This window comes from Ostrinia furnacalis, unplaced genomic scaffold (genome assembly GCF_004193835.3).
Source record: "Ostrinia furnacalis isolate ACB-3 unplaced genomic scaffold, ASM419383v2 OfSCF5404, whole genome shotgun sequence".
Classification (NCBI taxonomy): domain Eukaryota; kingdom Metazoa; phylum Arthropoda; class Insecta; order Lepidoptera; family Crambidae; genus Ostrinia; species Ostrinia furnacalis.
Genome location: NW_021135643.1, coordinates 11,015 through 36,259, shown reverse-complemented (window position 1 = coordinate 36,259; position 25,245 = coordinate 11,015). Strand labels below are relative to the sequence as shown.

General features: G+C 40.2%; 1 protein-coding gene across 1 annotated transcript; it reads left to right on the top strand.

Annotated features, from left to right (window-relative positions):
- The first annotated feature begins 130 nt into the window (after positions 1–130).
- On the top strand, positions 131–24,468 carry LOC114361093 (minor histocompatibility antigen H13). Its single transcript, XM_028316018.1, has 8 exons — positions 131–404; positions 1,591–1,772; positions 17,516–17,690; positions 19,181–19,364; positions 20,393–20,511; positions 21,219–21,409; positions 22,547–22,837; positions 23,227–24,468. Exons 1-7 carry the CDS (start codon positions 213–215, stop codon positions 22,602–22,604), a joined length of 1,101 nt encoding a protein of 366 aa, XP_028171819.1. The 5' UTR covers positions 131–212; the 3' UTR covers positions 22,605–22,837; positions 23,227–24,468.
- The last annotated feature ends 777 nt before the right edge of the window (positions 24,469–25,245 follow it).

The window sequence follows — 25,245 nt, the reverse complement described above, 5'->3', positions numbered from 1 at the left end:
ATAAAAAAAACAACTCGGTCGGAGCTTCGTACCTACCGATAAAAACCGGTTTTTAACATTACACCAACTACACTATTTGACAATGATACCACCATAATAAAAAAAATCCATGACGTAGCAAATGTACACTTGTCATTTTTCTGTCATTAGATTTCTTGAGATCGGGGCCGAAAGTGCTTTTTGTGATAAATTAGTTAGATATCTCATAAAATATGGCAGATACCGCTACTGAAATACCTTTAGATATTGGGGATAGTGTGCGGGAGTCTGTTAAAAATGCTACAGAGAAGGTGCCCTCGAGTATCGAGGGTATCGCTATTGCCTACCTGAGTTTAGTTGTTATGGCTATTTTGCCGATATTTTTCGGGTCTTTTAGATCAGTGAAATACCTGAAGGAGCAAAAGGTAAGTCTTTCATTCAGTTTTTTGTGTAGTTGGTTAGAAATTATTGGGGTACGAGAATAGTGTGCCGCGGAAGTTTAGGCCCAATACCAGTAGGACACGTCTTAGCATCGTGGCATAGCATATTGTTCAAATTATGCCCATTAGACATGCGCTGGTGTTTGATAACCTGCGCGTCGATTGGCACCAACCTGTTTTTTTTTAATTATCTGTAATTTACCATGATGTACCTAACACTGATAACTATGTATAGCCTGTAAATGCATACTCTACTTACATGAAATACATCTAGTTGATGTTTTCAAAGTATAATAAGTAGGCTTATCTTAAAAATAATACATAAATGTGTTTATACTATATGACTATGTCAGGGGGTTGGGAACCCTTTCTAATAAGAATTTTTTATGAAAACAAATTTAATCAGTCAAAAGTACTCCTTATTAGTCCTTATAGCAATATAAGCATTTAAATAATACCTATCAAAGCTTTTATTTGTCTACAGTTTACTGTAGTAAATAAATACTTATTACCTACTGTATAAAAATATAGTGTGAGATCTTTAACTAATAATGTCATTGAGGAAAAAGGTAAAATGAATTCACTTGGGTCTGAGTGAGCAGGCATTAAATAATAATAATATTATTCAGTTGAAACAATTGAGAAGTAGGTACCTGTATCTAGTTATTCTAGATTCATACTTCTCTGCAATTAGACACTGGCCAAGTCTTTTTATTTCCATTACTCAGGCAGTTCCCTTTAGATGCTGCAACAACTTGTCACAGTTAAAGGATGCCTCTGCTTCTAAGGCCTGGTTTCCACCAAGGCAGAGCAGAGAAGTGTTTTGAATAACCAATCAGATTTCATTATTTCTACTTCTCCACTAGCAGTAAAATTCTATAGAAAAATTAATTCCCCCACACTTCTCCGCTCTGCCCCGCTCCGCCTTGGTGAAACCTGGGCCTAATACAAGATGTTGGTCAATAGATAGGTCCGGTCACCGAGCAGATAGAATTTCGTTCAATGACCCCAAGCTATCCATCCTTATCGCTCGCGCGTAATTATAATGCTGTCGTGCCTGTAGGACGGGTGACCTACGAGTACAATGAGTATGCGAGCGTGACAGCAATAATAGGCTCGAAGAAATTCTATCTGCTCGACGACCGGACTTTACAACTGTTGTTGTCCTCAGGAATCCGGCGAGAAGCATGAGACGATGTCGAACAAGGACGCGCTGATGTTCCCGCTGATCGCGTCGTGCGCGCTGTTCGCGCTGTACATCTTCTTCCAGTTCTTCTCCAAGGAATACATCAACCTGCTGCTCACCGGCTACTTCTTCTTCCTCGGCGTCCTAGCCTTGAGCCATCTTCTGAGGTACACATCAGACTTACATTCATCATCATCATTTCAGCCACAGGACGTCCACCCAGTGGCGTAACTAATACAAATACTTAATTTATAGCATATAGTATATAGCAAACACACCGTTTTCGCATACACCTTCAAATACAATTGGTAACAATTAAATCGGTGAACATTATATTGCTTTGTCTGCGGGTCCCACACTAGGAATAACCTGTGTCGTGGGCACCCAGTGGTGCTATGTAACCAGTACAGCGACAGATATAACTNCAATTAACTGTTACTAAGTGTAATAGAAAATGAAGTATATACCTTCATTAATGTGCACCATATTTCATAATACGCAATAATGCACTGTAAGTCAAACCAAACGGATAACTGTGCGCGAAAACAGGAAGTAAATAGAACAAATCAGTACAAATTAGCGAGAGCACTGCATTTACAAGCTGGTATCTCAGTAATGACTTACCTTTAAACGTTCATATTCAACAAGAATATGAGGTAAGTACCCCCAATCACATCGCGATGATTTGTTTTAACTACCCTCACAATGTCAAATTTGAATATTATCCACCTAATATCTCATTATTGATCACCGTGCGTCCTGTGGCTGAAATGATGATGATGATGAGCATGGCATGTTTATTTCAAATCCATAACCTTTTTACACAGGACCCAGCTGGAGTGATAGCCAGTTTCATCAGAGGATGTGAAGAGCAGCCGGACTATTTGAACCACGAAGTTGTTGATTCTGACTTCCGAACGTTCTATAGAGCTTGCACCTCTGACTTGTGTAATACTGGTGGGTAAATGGTTAAATTCTATTTTAAGTAAGAATCAGAATTACTAATTATAGTATTAACCTTCTAAAACCAAGCCAACGTCTCGCCGCATTTCTGCCGTCGACAGTTTCATTTTGTATTATGCTACAAAGCAGGCTAATGACGAATACTTACGCGCGCCTATGAAGCTTTACTTAGCATTGCACAGTAGGAAGATTGTTAATTATTGAATTTCAATATTTTTTCATTCAGGTAATGGCGTCCAATCAGTAGTCGGGGGTGTTTTATCACCACGTCCCGAGTACAACGGCGAGAATCTTTTGGTCCCAGGAACCGGAAGTGGTAACCACGCGGGAAAAGTCCAAGTCACGTCCCTAATGATTTTGATATTTGGTGTAATCATAGCAAATGTATTTTAATTATAAGTAATGTTAACTTGAAAACGGGATATTAATTTATTTGTTTAAACCTTTTATCATAAAATAACCAGGTCCATTAGTTGGTTTTTAGTGTGTACCTATAGTTATACCTATACCTAACTACCTGTAGCGTGTGTATTTCTTAACCCGACTATCTAAACTAGTTTTGAACAGTGCCGAACTTATGTAAAGTAGCCAACTTACTTATGTAAAGATATGATTACTATTAGTGTACCTAAGTATTTATTGGTTTACGAGGCTTGAGATGTGCAGTGCACCCCATGAGTCCCCATGCCATGGTTCAAACTCCAATGTAATGTATTTCTCCTTGTTATGGGTTTACCTACAGCTACATCAGCTAGCAGCGTACTTAAAACTTTGAAATATTACCCCTATGATTGTATGGGGGAAATTATTACACGCTGACTGCATGTGTTGCACAAGTCGTCATAGAAACGCCAATGAAGCGAAAAAAACAATAAAAAAACCCAATCACACCCAATGGCGAAGCCTTTGAACACAGTTTGCTTTTGTGAAAATTTGTCACAGACTGATATCATTGGCAGAATGATAAGAATCTCATCGTAATCTTATCATTAAAAAAGTAATTGGTATTTTGACAGTTCTCGTAAGGTAAAACGTCACTTCAGAGACGTAATAGGTTATGTTGTCTATATTTAGTAAAAATGTAATTTAGTAACATAAATTAGTCGTTTTTGTGACTTTAAATCAGTCATGACAACTTCACCCACAAAAACCAAGCAAAAGTTGTCCCTGCGGAAGCGGCTCTTCGTGAAAAAGTCACCGAAAGTGGGATGCTATGTAGATACTGATTCCAACGACGAATTCAACCAGTCTTCTTCAAGACCTATCTCTCCAGCAGATCCGTTTATCGCGCAAAGTGCTCAGAATGCTGATTCGAGTGTTGACCTGTACGACAACCAGAGGAGTTCAACATCAGAACTCCACAGCAATAACTGTAGTCAGAAGAGTGATCACATCCACAACGAGGATGAAAGTAATCCAAAATGCTGTCGAACCTTCTTCAGAAGGTCCCGTCCAAAGAGCCTCGTCGAGGGACACCCGTCCAAAGGCGAAACTGTGTCAAAACCGTGTAGTCCAGTGAATAACTCTAGCAATAGTGTCAGTGACCACACACTCTCGTGTACTAAGTCTGAAGAAATACCTAAAGCCACAATAAAGTTCCCCAAAGATGACAACAGAAAGTGTTTTGAGCATTCAGGGTCATTTGAAGGTATCAAGTCAAAGAATAAGTTATTTGTTAAGAGGTTGTCAGCCGATCACCTGATTTCTACTGAAAGTAAGCCACTCTATCGTTCTTCATCGCCAGAAAGCGACAGAAGTAGTTCTTTAGACAGAAAAAGGAGGTAAGTTTATAGTATAATTTGTAAGGCTATGGGTTCATGCTTGGTTTGGGGCAAATCAAACACATAATACATTCATGTTAACTGTACAAGGATATTTAAAAATCAGTAAATAATATGACTGTTATGGGAATTGTTATGTATTAAAACCAAGGGTACAAGAAAGNGATATAACTGTTATGTATTAAAACCAAGGGTATGAGAATTATTAATTTTATAAACAACTATGTAGGTAGTTTGGTATTTCTATTAATAAATTAGTTTTGCTTCAAACCTCAATGTGGTTGTTTACTTTATTGGCGACTTGGAAAATTAATTGTAATTGTGTGGACAATGGCATCTAATATTGCAAATATTGTGTTTCCTGGACAGTTTAATCCTAAAAGTGACAAGTGGCGTGATTATAAAGAACAGTTATTGTGTGCTTTGGANAATTGTGTGGACAATGGCATCTAATATTGCAAATATTGTGTTTCCTGGACAGTTTAATCCTAAAAGTGACAAGTGGCGTGATTATAAAGAACAGTTATTGTGTGCTTTGGACGCGGCAGGTTATGACGAAAAGAATTGTGACAAAGCTCGTTCTTTGTTCCTTTCTCAGTGTGGAAAAGACACTTATGCATTAATTGCGTCATTGTTAGTGCCCAATAGACCAACTAGTGTGACTTTTACGGAAATTTTACGTGTTTTGGACCAATTTTATGAACCGGAAATTAACGAAATTTTGCAAGCGGGAAAATTCCACAAACGTGTACAATTACAAAGTGAAAGCGTGCAGGACTATGTAGCAGCGATAAGCCTACTTGCCGCCAGCTGCAATTTTGTTGACTTAAAACGTCAATTGAGGGACAGATTAGTGCTCGGTATACGTGATGATCGCCTGAGAAGAGATTTACTTAAGACGAAGCAAATTACGTATGAGATTGCCTTACAGACGTGTCTTAATTACCAGGCGACATTTCCTGATTTATACCCGGAGAACAGTACTGAAATGAAGCAAACTCCGTCCAATGTTTCCGAACCTATGGAGATTGGTAGAATAAAGTCCAACGAGTGTGTGCATTGTGCCCGTATACACAAGGCTGGAGAACGATGCCCCTTCACTAAAGCGAAATGTTTTTATTGCAAGCGCTTTGGACACATATCGCCTGCTTGTGATAAGAAAGCAAGGAAGGTGCATCAAGTTAAGGAGGAAGGTGTAAGCGATAAGACTTGGGAACCGTCAGAGAATATGAATGGTGTCTACAATTGCACAGAAAATTATCAGCCACAAATAACAGCTGAGCTGACCATCAATGGGGCGCATCTGAAAATGGAGATTGACTCTGGCGCCTCTAGGACGATTNACCTGGAAATCGGGCTTTCGAAATTCGCTGTTTTCGTAGGCAAAAATCCAATTTGAACGAGATTTTGTCAATAGACATTCCGTAAAAACGTATGATAATTACGATGATATAAGTCAAAAGAAGCTATAACAATAAATTATATGACTAAAATCATTTCGAAATCTGCCAAATTCTCGATTTCTGCATGAAAAATGTGACAACGCTCTTAACATTATTATGATGATTACATTCTATTGGCATAGCAAAAAAACTTAAGTTAGTATGTAAGTTTTTTTTGCATGATAGCATAGTGGCTCCGAGAACCGTCTTGAACGTGGTGGGTCCCCGGTTCAATACCTGGTTGGGTCAATTTATAAAATATTGTTTTCTAAATTGGTTAGTGTGCGCTTGAAGACATTTTATAGTAAAAATCTGGTTGCATTACTTACTTACTTTGTATTTCGGTAAACGTGATGTTTTGTCAGGCACAAATTTATTTCTCCATTGCTCACCATCGAATGTGAGATATTGGGCATTCTAACGAACGAGTGAGGTCACCTCTGTGACCGAACGAATGTGAGTTAGAATGCCCAATATCTCACTACTCCCGACTGTACGAGATTAGAATGGCTCTCAAACAGCTGAAAAACAACAAGGCACAGGGTGATGACTGATGATGGAATCACGGCTGAGCTTCTGAAAGGAACGCCGCGGTACTAAAGGCTCTTCAGAAGCTGTTTTATTCCGTCCTCCTCGAGGGAAAAACGCCTACGGCATGGCACAGAAGTGTGGTGATACTCTTCGTCAAAAAAGGCGACAAAACGTTGTTGAAGGATTATAGACCCATCTCACTTCTGACCCATGTCTACAAGCTGTTTTCGAGAGTCATCACGAATCGTCTCATTCATGATCTGTCAACGTCGTTATTTCGTTTCGAAGAACAGGCTAAGGTCATAGATCATACTGCCTCGTCTCATCTCTTTATTTTTTCTTGAGTAGAGTTTTAAAATGCATAAATTTATTATTCAAATCATTTTATGTTAAAGGTACCAACGCAACGATAAGAACGGATTTTTTATTTTTAAATAAAGCTTAATTTTAACACTATTAAGAACTATGCTACTCATGGATCTTTTATTTTCGTGTAAATACTGCGGAAATTTGCGAGAATAAGAACTATGCTATATGGTTCCTTCAAGACTAACCTAATTTGCATTATTCAAACAAGAACAAAACTCTTTGGTTTGGTTTATTTATAAAAAAATTGTAACTATTTTTGCTAAATGGAACCAACCAACATTGGTTCTGGTTTGCATAATTCGTTTAATTAGGTGTTTAGGTAGGTACCATGCTGTTGTTTAGATCTTTATAGTTTTTGAAAAGTTGGCCAAAGTGGGTTGGTTATAACACCGGTCAAGTACTCAAAATGGGCCACTCCATTAAGGATTGTAAAAAAGGAGGATGGCTCACTTCGCATCTGTGGTGACTACCGGTCTACAGTGAATGCTGCCATAGATAGCGACAGCTATCCGTTACCAACCTCATCAGAAGCTTTTGTCAAACTCAGTGGTGGAAAACTGTTCAGCAAGTTGGACCTGAAACAAGCCTATACGCAATTAAAGGTTGATGATCAGACAGCAGAGCTACTAACACTAAATACACCTATTGGACTTATGAAAATGAATCGCCTGGCGTTCGGTGTCAGCGCGGCACCTGGAATATTTCAGCGGGTGATGTCTTCGGCGCTCGCAGGCATGGATGGCGTTGCTTGTCTGTTGGACGACGTGGCTGTCACAGGAACCACAGCGGATCAGCACAATAAAAGACTTCGTGATGTGCTAAGCGTATTAAATAGGATGGGTTTTCGTCTGAATCTGCAAAAATGTGTGTTTGCGGCTGACAGTATTAGTTTCCTGGGACATAAGATTGATGCCGAAGGTTTACATCCGTGCCCTGAAAAAGTAAAGGAAATTAAAGATAAACCGGCTCCGACAAATAAGGAGTCACTTCGTGCGTTTTTGGGATTATACAATTTTTATGATAAATTTTTACCAGATAAAGCCACCATCTTAGAGCCATTATACCGGCTACTGGAGACCAAGACTCCGTGGTCATGGGGACAAGCAGAAGAGACTGCCTTTAAGAAGGCGAAAGATCTTATTGCCTCGGATTTAACATTGGTCGGATATGAATTAACTCGTGAATTGATTCTTATTTGTGATTCATCAGAATATGGATTAGGAGCTATCATTGCTCATATAATGGACGATGGAACAGAGCGACCAGTGATGATGGCATCTCGAACTTTGCAGCCACATGAGAGACGATATGGCCAAATCGACAAGGAGGCTTTGGCTATTATGTTTGGTCTGTCTAAGTTCCATGAATATTTAGCTGGGCGAAAATTTTGTATCGTAACCGACCATAAACCCTTAGTGGGGTTATTCAACCCAACAAAACAAATTCCTGACCAAATTTCACCGAGGATGTTGAGATGGTCATTGAAACTCGGGTGTTATGACTATACCATTAAGTACAGACCTGGCAAAGCTATAGGAAATGCTGATGCTCTTAGTCGTTGGAATGCTCCAAACACATCTGCTATAAAGGAAGATTGCATAAGAGATGTCTTGTTATTAGAAGAGCGTCCAATCGGCTGGGATTTGGATGCAAGGAAAATTTCCAAAGAGACTGCGAAGGACTCGTTGCTGCAAAAAGTAGTATTTTTTGTCCTCCATGGTTGGCCCCGCGCTAATGTAGATCCCAATTTACAACCGTTTTGGAATCGCAGAGAGGCCCTTTCACTCAGTAAAGATTGTTTACTGTGGAGTAATAGGGTCATTATACCGAAGACACTCCAACGAGAGGTCTTGGAATTATTGCATACTCCTCATGCGGGTATCGTGCAAACGAAAGCATTTGCTAGAGGGTATGTGTGGTGGGTTGACATGGACCGAGAGATAGAAAGAATAGTGGCAGAGTGTGAGCAATGTCAGGCCGTAAGAAACAATCCTCCTAGAGATCCACAGGTATGGATCCCTACAGAAAAGCCCTGGAGCAGAGTACACGTGGATTTTGCAGGTCCGTTTCAAGGAAAAACTTTTTTGGTCCTAATAGATAGCCACAGCAAATGGTTGGAGGCTGAAATTGTTTCATCTATGAGCAGTGGAACGGTTATTGCAATTTTGAGAAAAATCTTTGCATCACAAGGATTACCGGATGTGTTGGTGTCTGATAATGGACGGGCTTTTAGTTCAGAGGAGTTTAATATATTTCTTAAGAAAAACTCAATAAAACATCTGTATTCGCCCCCATACCACCCGGCGACTAATGGTCAAATCGAAAGAGCTATCCAAACCTTTAAGAACAAGCTGAGGAAAATGGGTGAGGTCGATATGCCGTGGTCAGAAAAACTACCAAAAGCGTTGTATTACTTGCGTACGACACCTAACTGTAGTACAAATAAAACTCCAGCAGAGATTTTAAATGGACGTAGATATAAAACGGCTGTTTCTGCTCTTCACCCTGATAATACTCAAAGCATGGCTGATTTACAACTGGAAAATGCAGCACAAACACCACCTAGAAGGATTTTTACTGTGAACCAACCGGTTTTGATAAGAGCTTATGGTCCAGGAGAAAAATGGCTTAAAGGCATTATAGATGTGGTTGAAGGTCCTTGTTCATATAAGATAAGGACGGAGGATGGTCAATTACACAGAAGACATGCTGACCAGATTTTAGCAAGAACAACGGCACAAGAACAATCTAATGATCAGCCTAGGCCATCATGGGACCGACCAGACATTGAATCAAATTCTGGGCAAATTTCCCCGGAGCCAATAGTTATACCTAGTTCTGATTTATGGCCAGATATAATTGGAGTACCTAGTAATTAAGAGTTAAATTTGATTTAAGTTCATAGCAATTATTATGATTCAGTTTTGTGTTGATTATGTAATAACAGTTATTTTCGTTTATAAAGGGAAGGTATGTTATGTATTAAAACCAAGGGTACAAGAAAGATTAATTTTATAAACAACTATGTAGGTAGTTTGGTATTTCTATTAATAAATTAGTTTTGCTTCAAACCTCAATGTGGTTGTTTACTTTAGGAATGATTCTAAGTTTGGTGTTTTCTTGTTGCGTTAAGGACCAAATCAACAATAACTCGGTCAGCTTCCCGTGCTGGTAGCACAGACAGCTTGGCGCGTAACTCATTGCTTGCCGCTCAGGTTCTCCGTCTCATACCAACACAGGAGGCAAGAGAAAGGTTTGCATTTTACATTAATAAGATTAAATAATAGTAGAAGTATCTAGCCCCCTTAAAATTCACTAAATGCTTTTATAACTTGTAAATGTTGTATTGTTTGGTAATACTTACATAGATGTACGTCGTAGATGTAGTCATGTAGCATGGGGAAAGAATTTAAAATCATTTTAATCTTTTACAAGACAAAGCTTTTATCATGGTTACTGGTTTCTCTGCAGGGAATTTGCATGTGGTTGTACATTTCCTTACTTAATCCTCATTTTGAAAAGTTTTTACAACTCAAGCATTTACTGTTTCTTTTATTTAAAAATATGCATATTTCCAGAAATTATCTTTATGGAAGACTAGCCTCCCATTCTCTATTGGGTGCTGCAGAGTTAGAGCACGTTTTTCCGGATAGAGAGGTCAAAATATTTGTCGGCACATGGAACATGAACGGACAGCCACCTCCAAGGTAAAAACATTCCATTGCTAAAATTATTTGACATAATCTATCTTTATCATAAACATCAGTTTAAGATAATGTCAAGGTTAGATATAAGTTTCTAAAGTCTATTCAGAATAAATTGTAATCTAATAATGTTTATTTAATAAAAACAAGTAAATAGGAAGATGTAGCTTTAATAGAAATTATTTATTTGCTTAAAACAGAAAGGAAAACTACAGTAAAGTTTGTAGTTGTTAAACGATTATTGTTAACTCAATTATTGTATTTTTTATTGATATTATAGGAACAAAGGTATACAAGATTGGCCTCTTATTATTGTTATTATATTCTAGGGAACTAGCAGACTTCATATTTCCCCACCAAGTGAAGCATGTGCCAGATATCTTTGCCATTGGTACTCAGGAGTCGTACTCTGAACGGACAGAATGGGAAATCACCATACAAGAGGTTTTGGGACCATCTCATCTTCTTCTACATTCTTATTATTTAGGTAAGCGTTTAAATTATAGGTTTTAACTTAGTCAGTGCCTGAGGTTTCCTGAGGAGATCGACATGGGATTTTGCGACTTTAGATTTGTACGCCTTGTCATGTCATAAATGTCAATGTTACCCTTCCGGTGCCTTTCCTATACCTAAGACACTAATTGAGTTAAACATTAGACCTATAGAAATCTAGTTTTATGCATATTGACAAAGAAATAATATTGACATGAGTCACTGTTTTTAAGGAGCCATAAATGTGATTCATTTGAAACCAAACAATGGTCTACCTAACTATGCATATTTACTCTTCAAAACTGCCTTTGCTTAGTTTGTTTGGGTTTGGGTATGAATTTTGGCTTTAGTCATACATGATGACTCTGTACGAATGGAAACCAGTGTTTTATTATTTACATAGTTATTAGAATATTTCAACAAGAGCTCCTACACGCTAGCCTTTCGCCAGTGTAACGTTCGCCGAACGTTCTAATGTAATGTTATCGTGTAAAATCGTACAGTCGCGAGTTGCGACGCTAACTCGGCAATCAGCGTCTACGCTAGAGAAACGCTAACGTGAAGAGGCCCTAAAGCATTTAACATCTATGAAAAAATCTTTTCAGGAACCATCCATCTTACAATATTTGTACGAAGGGATCTTATATGGTACTGCTCTTTACCTGAAGATGCAAGTCTCTCAGTCCGGCCGGGCACGGCTTTTAGGACCAAAGGAGCTGTGGCGATATCTTTTGCCCTTTTTGGGTCGACCTTTTTGTTTGTAACCGCCCATTTGACCGCCCACCAGGAGAAAGTTAAAGAAAGAGTATCGGATATAAAAAGGATAATAAGATCTATCGATTTGCCGAAAAATTTACCGTGTAGACATAGAAGCAAAGGTAAGAGGACTCAATATCAAATGATATAGGGTGTTAATTTGAATGCTATAATACTTAACAATAATATTTTTGTTTTAGATGTAACCAGCAATTTTGATTATGTTTTTTGGTGTGGCGACCTAAACTTTCGGCTGGGTGAGCCTAGAGCTGCTGTTTTACGATGGATTGAACAAACTGAAGTGAGTATAATCTCATTTAATCCTTTGAACTACTAGACGAAGTATCTAAGTGCGTAATTATTGTTATCGAGACAAAGTCAAGGAATCCTTGACACGTTTTCTAAACTTTATAAATTCCGAAAAATGTTTTTGGGCTTGTATTACGAAACGAATCTAATATCAAATTAAATTCAAATTGAAACATTGTTTCAAGCTTGTGATTATTTGAATTTCAATTACTGGTTTGAATCCAATGTAAAAACCTTTTGTAACATTAGGGTTGCAATTAATTATTGAGTAAAAAGTATTTAATGCCTACTTGAGTGTCGTTTCATGTAGTGCCTAATTTCCATCCTATTTCTTTATTCAAAACATCATTCTGTCTTGATTAGTTATATGAATCTGAGAACTGTCTAGGAATCCCGTGACGTGCACTGGCATGTGATTTTTTTTCTTAATCTTTTTGTCCACACTGTATTTTTGTGTGAGTTAATTAACTGTTAAATACGTTTGTCAGTTTCCTTTGCCCCACAACTTGCCCCACGGCCTGCTGCACGCGGACCAGCTGACGGCAGTGCTGGAGGACGGCGCCGCCTTCCGAGACTTCAGGGAAGCCCCAATCACATTCCCGCCTACTTATAAGGTATAGTCTGGTCTTTGAGCACGTAGAATTTTGTCCAATGACCCCAAGCTACCCATCCTTATCGCTCGCGCGTTATGTTGCTGTCGCGCTCACACACTCACTGCGGCCGCCCGTCGCACAGTCGCGACAGCAATATCGCTCGCGCGTAATGTTGCTGTCGCGCTCGCACACTCACTGCGGGCGCCCGTCGGGTAGCATGGGGTCATTGGACAAAATTCTACGTGCTCGCAGACCGGGCTTTAACATTGAATGTTTTTTTTAAAAGATTATTAGTAATTTCTCCGTTAAGTCCCGTTACTAAGCTAAATATACTTGTGTCACGAGTGGGCTCACCACAATAGTTGACCGGTGGGATTCGAACCCACGTTCCCCGGATCACGAGTTGGCCAGGCCAACCCCTGCACCGTTCGGCTATCGTGGCTTGCAATGTATTGCAAATTATTGTAACAAACCTCCCGTTACCTCCCCAACCCATCTAGCCAGCTTGGGGTAGTGTAGGCCAAATTCTCTATTTGCCTCTGGTGAATTAGAGAAGGTCGTGCTCCATAAAATGACTGATGATAATTTCCGTATTTTCGGGTAATACAGACTGTCGCTCATGGCAAGGGCAACATATTATAAGAAACGGCGTTGGGAAGCAGACCAGACTTATTCCATTGTTTTCTAGAAACAATAGTCCCTCTTATGGGTTGTGGTGCCGTAATCCATAAAGTTGACCCATCCATCTTGTTTCTCTATGGTTAATTCCCAAATAGGAAGACATTAAAACATCATTCGTTGTTTCAGTATGACCCTGGCAGCCAACAGTTCGATACGTCCAGTAAACAGCGAGCGCCAGCTTACACTGACCGAATATTGTATAAAGCCAAATCCTTGAACGTCAACTCTACTTCTGCTTTCGCAGGTAAGTGCTACCTCATAAATACCGACATATGACTTTAAAAAAATTGTAAAATTATTTACATTAAGTATGTAGGTAATTCAAAGTTTCTAACTTTTATTTTACTCTGAAAAATCTAGTGATACTGCGAAAAATCTAGTGATACCGTACCGTACGCGGTTGCGTTTTCTACACTNAGCCTTTTATTTAACTGCTCCGAGTTTATCATTTGACGCTATGCTGCTTAAAACAGGTGTTCAATTGGAATTGTTAACTGACTTAGAAATTATACGATTCATACAGAAAGGAATACGCGGAGGAATTTGTTTGTGTCCTACAAGATATGTCCAAGCTAATAATAAATACATGCCGTATCATGATCATACCGAACCCGATTCGTTTCTCGTTTACATCGACTGCAATAATTTGTATGGCCACAGTATGTGCCAACCTCTGCCTGTTTCCGATTTTAGACTGCTAGATCAAAATGAAATAGACCAACTAAATATCATGAACATAGCAGACGATGCAAGCTTTGGTTTTATTCTCGAAGTGGATTTAATTTATCCTGAGGAATTACATGATCTTCATAACGATTACCCCTTCTGTGCAGAAAAATTCATACCACCTGGTGGTAAAACTCCTAAACTAATTCCTAACTTGTATTCAAAATATGAGTATGTGATTCATTACGTTCATTTAAAAACCTGCATTAAAAATGGTCTTGTGTTAGACAAAATTCATCGTGTATTGACATTCAGACAAAGTACCTTTTTAGGTGAATATATTAATTTGAATACTGAACTACGGAAAAAAGCGGTAACTCCATTTCAACAAGATTTATTTAAACTGTTGAATAATTCCGTGTTTGGTAAAACATTGGAAGACATCGAAAAAAGAGTAGATGTGAGATTGGTTAATAGGTGGTCTGACGAAACCAATAAAACAAAAAAGTTTATTTCAGCAGACAAATTAATTGCAAGACCAAACTTTCATAGTGCTACAATTTTTTCAGAAAATTTTGTAGCTGTCCAGATGAAACCTGAGAGAATTTTTTTAGACAAACCAATTTACATCGGTTTTGCTGTATTAGAGCTCTCAAAAAGCCATATGTACCAATTTCATTATTCAATTATAAAACCTCACTATGGGGATAAAGTAAAGTTATGTTACACAGATACTGATAGTTTTGTGTACAAAATTGAAACATCAGATTTTTATAATGATTTAAAGAATAATTTCTTAAGTTACTTTGATACTAGTAATTATAGTGTAGATAATATTTTTGGTTTACCGATAAAAAACAAAAAAATTCCTGGCTTGTTTAAAGACGAGCTAGGAGGTGAAATAATGACTGAATTCGTAGGTTTGCGGTCTAAATTGTATTGCATAAAAACAGAATCATCACTTATTAAGAAAGCAAAAGGCGTTAAGAAAAATGTAGTCAGAGACTTGTCATCGTCTGACTATAGATCAGCTTTGCTTCATAACACAGTGATACGGAAAAAAAACATTTTGTTCAGATGTATCAAGCATGAGATTTTTACACAAAATGTTAATAAAATAGCATTGTCCAATTCCGATGACAAACGTTTAATTCAATCAGACAAAGTGTCAACCTGGGCTTGGGGTCATAATAAAATTATATAAAGTTTAGGTTAAAATGTAATTTAGAAAATAATTAATAGTTAATTTTATTAGATAAGTTTTAATATTTTTATTTTTATTATTAAATAAATTACATATTNTATGAATAGCGCTGTTCGTAAATACCTAATTTTGAAAATTTAATAAATAAAGATATTTTATGTAATTAAACCATTCACTGTATGTACCTATTTGAATCATTCACTGTGTTTAAACGAGCAAATAAAAGTGTTAATTAGTGACTTTTACAAACTTCCTTGCAAATTCTTACTATGTGCCGCCATCTACCGAGATGAATATTATGGTACGGTTCAGCGGCGGACAAATGGGATGGGCGCGTGGGCGATTGTAGTTAAATAGGATAAGAATTACTTCGTTTTTATTTTCTGTACTAGCTTTCCGCCCGCGGCTTCGCCCGCGTGGATTTTTGTCTGTCACAGAAAAACTTTATCGCGCGCGTCCCTGTTTCAAAAACCGGGATAAAAACTATCCTATGTTCTTTTCCGGGACTCAAACTATCTCTATGCCAAATTTCATCAAAATCGGTTGCGAGGTTTAAGCGGGAAAGCGTAACAGACAGACAGACAGACCATGGCTGATTTACAACTGGAAAATGCAGCACAAACACCACCTAAAAGGATTTTTACTGTGAACCAACCGGTTTTGATAAGAGCTTATGGTCCTGGAGAAAAATGGCTTAAAGGCATTATAGATGTGGTTGAAGGTCCTTGTTCATATAAGATAAGGACGGAGGATGGTAAATTACACAGAAGACATGCTGACCAGATTTTAGCAAGAACAACGGCACAAGAACAACCTAATGATCAGCCTAGGCCATCATGGGACCGACCAGACATTGAATCAAATTCTGGGCAAATTTCCCCAGAGCCAATAGTTATACCTAGTTCTGATTTATGGCCAGATATAATTGGAGTACCTAGTAATTAAGAGTTTAATTTGATTTAAGTTCATACTAATTATTATGATTCAGTTTTGTGTTGATTATGTAATAATACTTAATTTTCGTTTACAAAGGGAAGGTATGTTATGTATTAAAACCAAGGGTATGAGAATTATTAATTTTATAAACAACTATGTAGGTAGTTTGGTATTTCTATTAATAAATTAGTTTTGCTTCAAACCTCAATGTGGTTGTTTACTTTAATAACTATACCATCCGAGGCCCGTGGCAAATACTAAGCATGGGGCCCTTGGCGTATCTAGGGTTATATTTTTCAGGGGGGCCCCGAGTCCATCGCTTTGAAGCATTGAAGCATCGCGAGCGAGGGGAGGTGCGATTAGGGTCTTGGGCCGGAGCCTCATGGGGTCGGGAGCCCATTTTGCCAGCTCTGCCACCCTGTAGTTACGCCACTGCGTCCACTGTGAAACATAGGCCTCTCCCAATGATTTCCATATCGCTGGTTGGTAGCGGCCTGCATCTAGCACCTTCCTGCTACCTTTAAGAGGTTGTTGGTCCATCTTGTGGGTGGCCTCAATCAATCCGTGACTCCACGGTTTAGCTTGATGTGCTCATCCATACATTTTTAACAAACAACTACAAAAAAGCGTGTGTGGAATGCGTCATACATATGTTTGCACACATATTATAATAAATAAATAATGACCCTTAGCCTGAAGTCTTTTTTATGAAATAGTTTAGAATAGTTTAAATATTGCCATGTAAAGGATGCTATGTATACGAGGGTGACCCTGCCCATGGCATAGATACTGATTTAGCACAATGCATTTGACGCATATTTTTGCATAATGTCTATGTCTACTCTGCACAAATGTACATTTTGCATTATGATAAAATATTTTAGTCTCAGAGGCTATATTCAAACAGGCAAAGAATCCTCTTATTACCTTGCAAATAACTTATTAAATTTTAAAGAATATTGAACTGTGGCTTCGAGAAGGCATCGCCATTCAGAAAAAAAAGACAATGGCGCCCTAAAAAACATAAGTGTAAAATATTTCCTTCTACTCTGCAAGAAAAATTACAAAAGTAGGTACTATCGCCAACAGTGTTAACTGCCCATTGAAAGTCATGTCATCTCGTTCTATCGCAAAGAATCGCCATTTGATTAGAGCGAGAGCAAAAACGGAAATGGATAGTTAACAGTGTGGGCGTGTGTACAGTGATAATGATTTAATAATTTTCTTGCATTCGTTGATCTTTGCTGCATTTGATTTGTACGAAAATACGAGAAAATGTGTTAAAGATTTCTACAAATTATAAAACTTCTGCACAGTGGCTAACATCCGTATTCACAAACGATGCTTGCTTAAGTGAAGCAGCAAATCGAACGCACAGCGGTGAACAGAGCTCTGCTATTGGTTCATATGTGACTGCGTCCACGCATACCCTGAGAATGTTTGTGCATACGGGTGCTAAAGCCATTGGTTGTTTTGTCCGCAGCCCGATCATCGCGTTCATGGTCCCGGTGTCGATTCCCAACGTGCCCTATCACATCCACTTCACGCGCGGAGCCGGCGACGCTAAGTCCGACATCGTCAACTACAAGTTCACGTCGTATGACGTCATCTGCGTGCTCATCTCGCTGTGCCTCGGCGCCTGGTATCTGCTGAAGAAGGTAAGTTTTCTTTTACCATGCCTTTGTGCTTGCTCGTCTAGCCAGTGTTAAGTAAGTTGACCACTTTACGGGTGCCGAGGCGACGTCAAAATTTCGTAGTCCTATGACGTCAACTGCGTGTCCATTTCGCTATAACTCGGCGCCTAGTGGTACCTGCTTGTGAAAGTAAGTTTTTTGTAACCCCCTGCCTCAAAAGGAAAAACCGAAACCTTATAGAATCACCTGTTGTCCATTTTTCTTCCAAAACTCTTTTTCTCAGGAACACGAGGTATCAAGTTGAAATTAACTTAAAATACTATGTCTGCGGTCTCTTGAAGTTATAAAAAATCACGCTTCTAAGAGAACGCAGTCCAAAGATACAGCCATTTGAGCGTTACGTAACATTCCAAGGGAATCAGACCAGTTAAACCGATTATCCCGCGTCTTTGCAGCTTTGATCGCAAACAACCTGTTCGGGACCCTATCGCTCAGAGACGGTTGTCTTCTTGTAGTGGAAACTAACCTGACAATAATGTATCTTCGCAGCACTGGATCGCCAACAACCTGTTCGGCATCGCGTTCGCTATCAACGGCGTGGAACTTCTTCATCTGAACAATGTAGTGACCGGCTGCAATCTGCTGTGCAGGCTGTTCCTACGACATCATCGCCAACCTTACCTATTGCTCCTGATACATTAGAGAGAGTTGTCTTCTCTCTTCTTCTTTTTCCTCGGTACCTCACTGATGAGGATCGCGACCGCATATAGTGTTCCTCCACAGACAGCGGTCACAAGCTGTGTGGACCGCACGATGCAAGCCGCCCACCGTCTTCCTCACCGCGTCTGACCATCTCGTCGGTGCCCTGCGCCGAGCACGTCTGCCTTCCATTTGTCCCAAGATAATTTGTTTCTCCAGACAATGCCTTGGAGACCGCATAATGTGTCCAAAGAAACAAAGGGTAGGCTTTAGACATAGTGAAATAGTAAAGGGCCGCGCTTCTTTCAGTAAAGACTAAATAATCTGACAATGTATCTTCGCAGCACTGGATCGCCAACAACCTGTTCGGCATCGCGTTCGCTATCAACGGCGTGGAACTTCTTCATCTGAACAATGTAGTGACCGGCTGCATCCTGCTGTGCAGGCTGTTCCTACGACATCATCGCCAACCTTACCTATTGCTCCTGATACATTAGAGAGAGTTGTCTTCTTCCTTCTTCTTTTTCCTCGGTACCTCACTGATGAGGATCGCGACCACATATAGTGTTCCTCCACAGACTGCGGTCATAAGTTGTGTGGACCGCACGATGCAAGCCGCCCACCGTCTTCCTCATCTCGTCGGTGCCCCGAGAACGTCTGCCTTCCATTTGTCCCAAGATAATTTGTTTCTCCATACAATGCCTTGGAGACCGCATAATGTGTCCAAAGAAACAAAGGGTAGGCTTTAGACATAGTGAAGGGCCGCGCTTCTTTCAATGAAGCCTAAATAATCTGTCAATGTTGTATCTTCACAGCACTGGATCGCCAACAACCTGTTCGGCATCGCGTTCGCTATCAACGGCGTGGAACTTCTCCACCTGAACAACGTAGTGACTGGCTGCATCCTGCTATGCGGACTGTTCCTCTACGACATCTTCTGGGTCTTCGGCACCAACGTCATGGTCACCGTCGCCAAGTCCTTCGAGGCGCCCATCAAACGTGAGTCTTTTTTGTTCAAAAAACATATTACAGCAGCCTTAAGGCCTATTCAGACCTAAACGGTATTCGCTACCGTCTGCGGCAGAGAAAACCCAGTGGGTATACGGTAATAATACTGTTCAGACCTAAGCGGTATTCGCTACCGTCTGATACCTGAGCGAAACCCGCGTGGTATGTACCTCTACCCACAGCGGCAGCGAATATCGCTCAGGTTTAAATAGGCCTTTATTCACGTAACAAAACTTCAACGACAAAAAAACACTCGAGTTGCGATCCTATCGAGTAATTGTGCTATCAAAATGATCCTTGTGAATACGGATTTAGAACTGTTTTTCAATGGGACGACTTCTGAACGTCAGCAAGATCTTGACTGTCAAAATACGTGACGTGACATTTACAGATGGAATATGCGGTAAAAATTACCCACTCCAATTCATCTAATCTACAGTCAGTTATTTCTTGCAATTAGGCTTTTAATCCTTCAAGCTCCGCGAATCTAGACACAATAGATAATCAATTGTTATGACATTAATTAATGCCGTCTGGGACTCTAATCGGTTAAGAACATTTTATTACACTTTCCCCCTTATTAATAAAAATGTTACACCTAGGATGAACTCTGGATTAAAATGACATTTCCATAGTAAATGACAATTTATTATGGAAATATAATTATTAATTTATTGTTGATTTCGCTGAGTTTTTGTTTGTATCATTTCGAGAAAACTCGCAAGGAAGACATAAAACCTTGACCTATAAATACGAGTTGTGTTTTATTTTAATATTCATAAATGCGATAAAGTTCTTCAACTTGAGATACTCGCTTGATTTTTTTGCTATTTTACGTCGTAAAATATTTTCAAACTGTGTAATTTTGTGTTACTAACCAAAAAATAAACATTTTTCTTTCTTAAAAAGGTGCTCTTTGGCACTAAGATGTTAGTCAACTGACATACTTTATTAATATACTGCAATCTAGACTTTATTCGAGTTTGTTTTCAATTAGATTTTTTGTTGTTTCGTTCCAGTGGTGTTCCCCCAAGACATCCTGGTCAACGGCCTGCAAGCGGACAACTTCGCGATGCTCGGGCTCGGCGACATCGTGGTACCGGGGATCTTCATCGCCCTGCTGCTTCGCTTCGACAAGGTAGGGCCCAAAAGATAACGAGACATGTAAACAGCCCCTTATTACTACCTTTTTTCCCTTTTTATTATAGCTGTACAACACTTTAGTGACATTGACAGGAGGGCGCTACCATCATCATACTGGGTTATTAGTTCCGATTTTTGCCACTTTGGACAACACTGAAGTGTCCCATAAAATTATGACATTTACAGGAGGGATACTAGGAATACGCTGCTGATGCCACTTGACGTTGTACTTTATTATTATTTTGACGTTCTTAAGTTCCATTGTCAGCCACGGATCTACGACTTTTTTCTAACCGGGGCAAAATTTTATTCTGGCGCTCCCACTAGAGATGTCTAAAAAAGGTGTTAAAAAAAACAAATAGCACGTATCAAACTTTTTTTTTTCTATAAAGCGCCCCTCTTTTTTGCCCTCCTTAGGCTGACGGGGGCCCGGGTTTGCCTAATAGATCGGAAACTGCAAAATAAAACGATAGAGACCTCATTTAAACCAAAATAAGGTCTCTATTATTTTACGATTGGCGCCACTGCTGCACTGTTAAGGTCACTGTTACTTGCTGGCGGAGACAGTGACGCCAACTGAAGCGGTCGGAATATCGCATTTATTTACACTCACCAATGTGGCGTCACTGTAGAGCAGGGTCATTTCAGCCAGTGGTGCCAACTGTAGTCCTTATTAAACAAAAACATTTCTTTTTTTTTCAGAGCCTGGCGCGTGGCTCCGAGCTCTATTTCCGCTGCACGTTCGCAGCATACGTCGCTGGTTTGCTGTGCACCATCGCCGTAATGCACGCCTGGCGTCGCGCTCAGCCTGCCCTGCTGTACCTCGTGCCGCTGTGCCTGGCCACGCCTCTACTGCTCGCGCTGCTCAAGGGCGACCTCAAGGCGCTGTTCAAGTGAGTCCCGAGTGCTCGCGTGACGTCACCCGCCTGCTGCACCTCGTGCGCTGTGCCTGGCCACGCCTCTACTGCTCAAGGGCGACCTCAAGGCGCTGTTCAAGTGAGTCCCGAGTGCTCGCGTGACGTCACCCGCTTGCTGTACCTCGTGCCGCTGTGCCAAACGCCAGTACTGTTAACACGAAAAAGTTCGAATCATTTGTGTTTTCGAATCGCCATCAAAAGATTTAGTACGAAAACTACAACAGCGCCCTTGTGAACGTGTCGTAAAGTGAACTCGGTATGAGGAATGGTTGCACGAAACTCATTTTGAGAATCATGAGTATCGAATTTTGTCGAATACCAAACGATTCGAAGACGAAAGTTGTTCATGCTAGAGGTACTGGTCACGCGCTGAATCAAAGATTTTTAGGAATACGTACTGCAGAGCTACAGGCGTGACTTCATAGACAGTCTGCTGTAGCGTATAATTATGAAAATGCCCACGAGTGCGGTAATGTATACGCATGAAGACTTGCACATGCACAACCTTAGTAGACTTGTGACGTCACACTTTATCGGTCGAGACACGGTGCCGATTCTGCTCGCGCTACTAAAGGCGCTGTTCAAGTGAGTGCTGATTCTTTAGCTATAGTCGGGCCGGCCTGTCGAGATCCAAGGAACGTTGATTCGAACCCAGCTGCGCCGCTGGACTATTGTGGCGAACCCACAAGTAACGCAAGCATGTTTAGCTTAGGGTGTTTTTAATATCGTGCGGAATTCATCAAGGACGCGGGATTACCTAATGCGATGCGAAGTTGTATCTACTGTTCAAACTGATGACAATGTAAATGTCTTCCAAAAATAAAACACAACAATGAGGGTTTTCGCGAATGACAGATCCGCTAGATGGTGGGACGTGGATGTAGGGTCTGACTGCTGCGTGATTGGTAGATTTTGTCATATCTGTCAATGTCACGTCAAAAATAACCAATCATGCAGCATTTGGACCTCGCGTCTACGTATTGCCATCTGGCGGATTTTTCATTCGCGAAAACCCTCATTCCAAGAAATAGAAACTATACCCAATTACAATAAAAGAAATACTGTAACATAATTTGTGTAATATAAATTAAAACTATTTTTATTTTCTTATAGCTACGAAGATCAACCCGCTGAGAAGCCCGACAGCAAGGCGGCCAAGAAGAACGAGTAAAGACCCCGCTGTCAATCTCCCGGTCCCTGTGTCCCCTAGTCTCCTGGTCTTCGGGTCTCGGGTCCTCAGCACAAAGCGGCGCCCTCTAAGTACATACATACATACGCTAGGGCTTGGATACCGTTTTCAACACCTTCATTGATTTGGGTATCGAAACTGTTAAATTTATTGTCAGGGTAATTCTAGTAAAACACGTGTATTTTAAAAAATATTGATTCAGGTTACCGGTGGTAGGCCTCAGCCTCGAACTTAGCGGGCAGCGGGGCGGCGGCGGCGGCGCGGGAGCGGCAGGATCTTATGCGTAAAATCAAATAGACCGGTTCTCGAAAACAGCGGCGCGGGAGCGGGCAACGAGCGGGCAGCGCACTCCTTCTTTTGCCCACAATAAATCGAGCGTTAGGAATAAATTTGAATCGAAATAAAATTGTCGCCGTTGTTCAGACATTTCGTTTGCGAATAAAAACAAATATCTCGACAACACAACCCCGAACACAACACTTCGCCGCTAAAGCGCCGCGCGAGCTGCCCGCTTGTTTCGAGAACGGGTCTGCGTTGCCCGCCCCGCTCCCGCGCCGCCGCCGCTCCCGCCCCGCTGCCCGCTAAGTTCGAGGCTGAGGCCGTACAGATATACAAGGCTACCGGTACAACGCGATCTGGTATCCGAGCCTGTGACACCCGCGGATATGTTTTATTTTTGTATCTCGACGCTACGGGACCATGGCGCGTGAGTTCGGCTCCACACGTCGCCATTTTAATTGAACCGCATTTGTTTACAAAAGTGCGTTTATCGATATGTTTTAATTGTAATCTTGTCGGATGACGAGTGTCTTCCGCCTCCATCTTCCATTGTTTCGTTCCGGTATGGTCTAGTGTAGGCATGACAAGGCTTTTTGCGCATAATTGTAGGTTGTATGTTATAGCCATAGAAATTAATTACATGTTTGAAAACCGCGATGCATGACTATGAATATTTTTTATATGCGACTATTTTCCTTTAAAGCTTCTAATTTATGTTAAGGTTTTTAGCCGAAATCATTGTATATAATGTTTTGTTTCCTAGAAAAATGTGAACATATTATTAGTTTAATAAGTTTATTTTTGTTATACGAATTTCTTTGAATTATACACAACCGGAACTTTGTAGCCCGATGAGTTACCGATCAGTTATATTTCTTCGCTGTTGTCAAATAAAGTTCTCTTATTTTAAATTTTAGGTAGGTGGCATGTATATCATAATAATGAACTTTTATACATAAGAATTTTACATTAAAGAATGAATTGGAACGGCCAAGCCGGTAGACATCAGGTGTGAAGGATTGTAATCGTAAGGCATTTATAGAATATTTAAACATATGTATAATCAATTATGTAACGATATCTTCTAGACATAAATCCGTAGTATCAAAGTATGTCTGTAGCTCAATTGTCCCAGACACATATTTTACTAAATATTTAACGATTTTCGGTGCAGTGATTTTCAATTTTAATTTCTTCTGAGAGAAAATCTTTGATTAATCCACTTTTAATAATTTATGGTCACATTCGCAACTATGCATTTATTTCCTTGCTATTGTCACTATTGTGAGTAATTTTTGTGTATATTTTGTCTTAGTTTGTATCAAGTTGAGAATCACTGCTCTAGGAATCGTGTTTTAGAAATTATCAGTGCAATATCCATTTATATGTGTCCATTATATGTATTTTATTGTCAAATCAGGCAACCGGTATAGATCGGTTTTTATACTGATACCGATTTAACGTGACCGTGCTTCCTCAAGAGAAGTGACGTTCTGTTTTTTAAAAACGAAAATATTTATTACCTTCCGGTTGTCTGATGATTAGAATGATCGATGTCGATAACTTCCCAACATAATAATGTGTACTTACGTATTTAGGATAACAGTCTTAACGTTGTACGAGTATGACTAAGGCCGGAAATACACGGACAGCTCGAGCAGTTAGTGATCAACATACACGGACCGCTCCTGCAGTCAAGAGTCAACAGCTTGAAGCTGCCAGCGATAACTGCTCGAGCAGTCGGTATTAACTGCTCAACAAATCACAAGCGCGCTCGCCGTGGTATGAAGAAAGTGGGCGGAGGTAACTGCGCGAGAGCTGTCGACAGCTCGAGCAGTCAGTGTATGGCTGGCGACTGCTTGACCGCACGATGAAAATTCACCGTGCTGTCGACCGCCCGAATCAGTTGCAACTGCTCGAGCGGTTCTTGTATGTGCGTCCATAGAACTCTGCAGTCGCAGCTTGAAGCTGTCGACCCTGACTGCTTCAAGCGGTCCGTGTATTGCCGGCCTAAGATGATGTTTATTTGGCGACAGCGCCATTGGTAAGGTTCAGTACCAGATGAAATCTAAAATAAATGACCTCACCATGTGTCACTTGGGATTTTTATTTCTTTTCCTAATATAGTTCCAAAATACTAAACTGTCCTATCCATCCATGACATTGACAGTGGGGCGCCACCGTCAATACCGGATCGCTGGTTCCGATTTTGCCATGTTGGAAACCATATAGTTGAACGATGGTAGCGCCCTCCTGTCATTGAGTTTGGTGGGACAGTTCAGCGTGGGTCATCTATATCGACGAATATTCATTTTATGTAGGATAAGTTAAATGTCAAACGTGT